General features: G+C 47.4%; 1 protein-coding gene across 1 annotated transcript in view; it reads left to right on the top strand.

Annotated features, from left to right (window-relative positions):
- chd6 (chromodomain helicase DNA binding protein 6) overlaps positions 1 to 3,681 on the top strand; it is a 150,379-nt gene extending 146,698 nt beyond the window's left edge. The window contains exons 46-47 of the mRNA XM_032512666.1: positions 152 to 256; positions 391 to 3,681. Coding sequence (XP_032368557.1) covers positions 152 to 256; positions 391 to 1,572 — 1,287 coding nt within the window. The 3' untranslated portion in view covers positions 1,573 to 3,681. The remainder of the gene's footprint in view (positions 1 to 151; positions 257 to 390) is intronic.
- The last annotated feature ends 565 nt before the right edge of the window (positions 3,682 to 4,246 follow it).

Genomic DNA, 4,246 nt, shown 5'->3' with positions numbered 1-4,246 from the left:
CACACACACACACACACACACACACAGTTCAGTCATGGGAACAAGTAAACACTAACAATACAGGCTGCCATACAGTTAAGAAAGCAGGAACAATCCTAAATATGAATCAGTGTTATTGTTCTAATATTATCTGGGTTTTCCTGCCTCGCAGCTTGGTGGTGCTATGGCTCCGGCCATAAAGGAGCTATCCCGGTGGCTGGATGCCAACTCTGAGTACTATGTAGCTCCAGACTGGGCTGATGTGGTCAAACACTCTGTGAGTGTATATGTTTTATATTTTTTCTTTAAGTGTCCTCAAACTCGTGTTATGTGGATTCCTTTTCTGTACTCTGTGGTCACTGTAATCTACCAGCTCCATGCCCGTTAAGCTCTTCCTCTCCTCCCCTGCAGGGTTTCCTCCCTGAGGGGAAGTTCTCTCGGATCCTGACGGAACCCGTCAACAGAGACGTGGGCTCTCGCCGCCGTGGCCGCCGTCCTCGCAGCGAGATGCCTAAGCCCCTCCTGTCCGTCTCCGACTCTGCCTCATCCGGCCTCGGCCCCCCGCTCTTCATGAACGGCGGATTAATCGGCAGCATGGACTCCATGGTGGCCATGCAGAACCTCCGGGGAGCTATTCCTGGGATTCCCATCTCCGGGATCATGGCTGCTGGATTCCCGCACGGTTTCTCTGCAGCCATCCAGGCGGGCGGAGCTGGGGAAGACGCCAAGAACGGGTTGAGTATGTTACCCATGATGCTGCACGGTATCCCGCACCCCCATGGGGCTGGGATCCCACAACACGCCTTGTTCAGCGTTGGCGCAATGATGGCGCACACGCCACCCCCTCCTCCCCACCCCAGCTCCTCCTCTTCTTCTTCATCATTGTCTGCTGCAAAGGTCACCACGACGACGGCACCGTCAACATCCGAGGCAGCCAGCCCCTCGTCCACCACGTCTGCTGAGAGAGAGAGAGCAGCCTGTTCCGGGTCTGGTGGAGGAGAAAAGGAGCCCGGCCCGGAGGAGAAAGGAGCAACAGAAGCCAACAAAAGAGGGGCGGAGGCAGCGGCCGTCATCACCTCCACCAGCAGAGCCCATGGCGGCGCCGTGCATCTCGGGGCCGGCACCGGCAGCCATCTCACCTTCAACCCCTTCCTGATCCCGGGCATGTCCCACGGCCTGCTGTACCCGCACATGTTCCTGCCCCACGGCGGCATCATGGCGCTGCCCGCCATGCCTCCCGGCCCGGGCGACGGCTCCCCGGGCAGCCCCAAGAGGAGGAAGAAGAGGGAGAAAGAGGAGGAGAGGGAGAAGGCAGCGACGGGAAAGGGAGAGGAGAGAGAAAGTACAGTTAAGGCCAACGTTAGCTCCTCGTCTCCCCCTGTCCCTCCCTCTACCTCGGCTCCAGACCCAGGCCCATGTGCAACTGAAGACGACGGTCCTGCAGAGCCTCAGGAACCGGACTCCCATATCCCTCCTGAGGGAGTGGCGGCAGAGGAGACGGAGGAAAGATTGAAGGACAACGGGGGAGGGGCAACAGAGGAGGAGAAGCGGGACTCTGAGGAGCAGAGACAGGCGGAGGGAGAGGAAGCATAGAGGAGGAGTAAACTGCAGAGAGACGACCACTTCCTGCTCCCTCCTCGCCTCCCCCACCGCTCCTCTCTTGACTGAGCAACAGTGTAAAGTTTGTGCCGTGTCTGTCAGTCAATGTCCATGTAAAGACTTTTATTATGATGATGACTAATGATAACGATGATGATGATTATATTCAACTTGGTTCTGTTTATATACCAAGACCCCACCTACCCACCCAGCCACCCTCTCCACTCCCTCCTTGTATACAAAAAAAACAACCAGTGTAAGAAACGATCTTCTGTGTATTCTCCCCCTTCATTCTGCATCGAGAGTCGGGAAGGACGCTTCTCAATAGGAAAACACACACACACACACACACACACACACACACCCCCACACACACACACACACACACACACACACACACACACACACACACACACACACACACACACACACACACACACACACACACACACACAAACAACCACACTGCAGGCAAGCTGTGCTGACCCAGGAGCAGCTTTGACAGTACTGATTCGGTTTTGCAAAGTTCTGGATTGGTGTGTTTTTGCGCGGACTAGCGGATGACAAGTGGCTCATCTGTCAGAGTTTGGTTCTCTAAAGTTGGTCACCACAGTCTGGGCGTCCAGAGAAGCTCAAAGAAAGGAGCACTTGTGTACATTTATGTTTGTCTTTTGCCACACTCCACTAAACTGAGTGATATTTGTGGGGGGATTATCTCTGTGCAATGTTCAAAAACCTGCAGGCTAGATGAGTCGGGACGTGTATGCTGGTAACAAACATTTCCAGATCCATGTGACACTACAACATCTCTTTCTCCTCACTACTAAGGGAACTCACTGATACACATAACCCTAACACTCAAGAGCAGCCCAAATTCCTTTCAAAGTGTAGCCCTTTTGAATATCTAAGGGAATAAAAGTACATTTAAAAAAAGCTGCCAAATCAGAAAAATAAATACATTTGTTGGTTAGTTTTTTACTAAAATTGTGACTATTATATTGACTAAAAAGTCCAAAAAGTCACAATATAAGTGAGGTGAATAAATCCCAGGCATGAATGTTGTATCTTAATTGTAAGATAGCATTGTCTATGCCCCCCAGGTTTTAAATCCTGTCATTCATATTTTTTTTCTACTATTACTAACTATTATTATCAATGCTATGCCATTGCTGCTAAAACTTCTTTTTTGAAAGAAGTTCAGAGAGTTAAAATGTCCTTTACTCTTCACACTATAATAACAGTCCAGATTCCAAGAACAGGAAAACGTTGAGTGCAACAGATATTCCCAACAAGAAGAACTCCACCTTTTGCTTTTATTGATAAAAGCAAAGAACAATCATGAGATTAATTTGTTTCATGTCTTTTTAGATCATGTAAAGATGTTTTGTTTAAAGTCAGACACAAAGTCACTTTGAGACATCGGCCCTCAAGCGTCTAGGCCTAATCCGAGGAAACGAAAGACAGAAATTCAAGAGCTCTTCTGGGGCCACCAGGGGGCGGTAGGAGGTAGATTTGATTGTATTCTCTACTCATAACACAGGGGTGGAGGGATTGTGGGAGAAAAGAGGAGAAGATTTTTTTTTTTTTTTTAATCTGAAACAAATGGATTTAACTTGCAGCAAATCAACAAAACTCATCAGGAGTAGTGTTAAATTACTACTGCCAAACGGTTCCATTCATGTACCTGTAGCCTGCATCATGCCCCTGTTAGTGTGGCCCTGCTGTCTCCTCACGTTGGATTCTGTGTTCAGAGAGATTATCTGTGCGTCGTCGACCATCTGTCCAACGAAGGCTCTGTCCTTACAGATAAAACGGGAAGAGGAGGGTTGAGTGCCTCATCGTTGCTCTTCATCTCATTTCTTTTCCTCAGATTAGTTTTAATAGCAGTTCATACTAAGAGTTTCTAAATATGTAAATCTATCACTGTATATTGCTGTTTTTTTTCTTTCTTTCTTTCTTTTTTTTGTGCACCCTTTATTTGTTCCGGCTTTCGTTTGTTCTCCATTTGGGAAAAAAAAAATACTTGACAGATGCAAGGGGGATTTTTGCATAGAGTTTGGTCCCTGTGTTTTCGGTATTAAACGGACTGTACTGTACATTAAATGGATGCAAGTCGCTGGTTTTTATTCAGTTTTCTCAGAACAGGGTCTGTATTTTGAGGGGTTAGAAGTCAAATGTTTCTGTTAATGATGTTGGACTTCATATTTGTTTTCTTTTCATACATGAAAACCTAATTTTTGCACAATGTCTTTTTGTGAATGTTAACCTGTTTCTGTACTGTCCTGTATTTCCTTCATGTGTGTCTGGGGGTGTGCGTGATGGGGGGGGGGGGGGGGGGGGAGCGCGTGTCTGTGTGCATGCATGCGCACACGTTTTGTCGTGGAGCTGTGTTTCGACTTTTGTCTCGTGCTTACAGGTCACATTTCTTGTTGGGGGGGTGGGGGGGGGGAACAAAACATAGTTGTTGCCTTGTCACACATTTGTGGCTACATATAATTTATTATACTTTTCTTTTGCTTTGCCAAACTTTCACCAAATATGACATTCTTTTATCTTTTAGTTTCATTATGTATTATTCAAAGTAAAAATGCCTTATTTAGCAAGTATGTTTTGTATAGATGTTTCTGTTACATCTCCATATGTTACCGTGTGTGTTGAGTTTGTCCTC

Source organism: Etheostoma spectabile, chromosome 4 (assembly GCF_008692095.1).
Source record: "Etheostoma spectabile isolate EspeVRDwgs_2016 chromosome 4, UIUC_Espe_1.0, whole genome shotgun sequence".
NCBI classification, from domain to species: domain Eukaryota; kingdom Metazoa; phylum Chordata; class Actinopteri; order Perciformes; family Percidae; genus Etheostoma; species Etheostoma spectabile.
The sequence above is the reverse complement of the archived record's forward strand: the minus strand, read 5'-3'. Positions and strand labels throughout refer to the sequence as shown.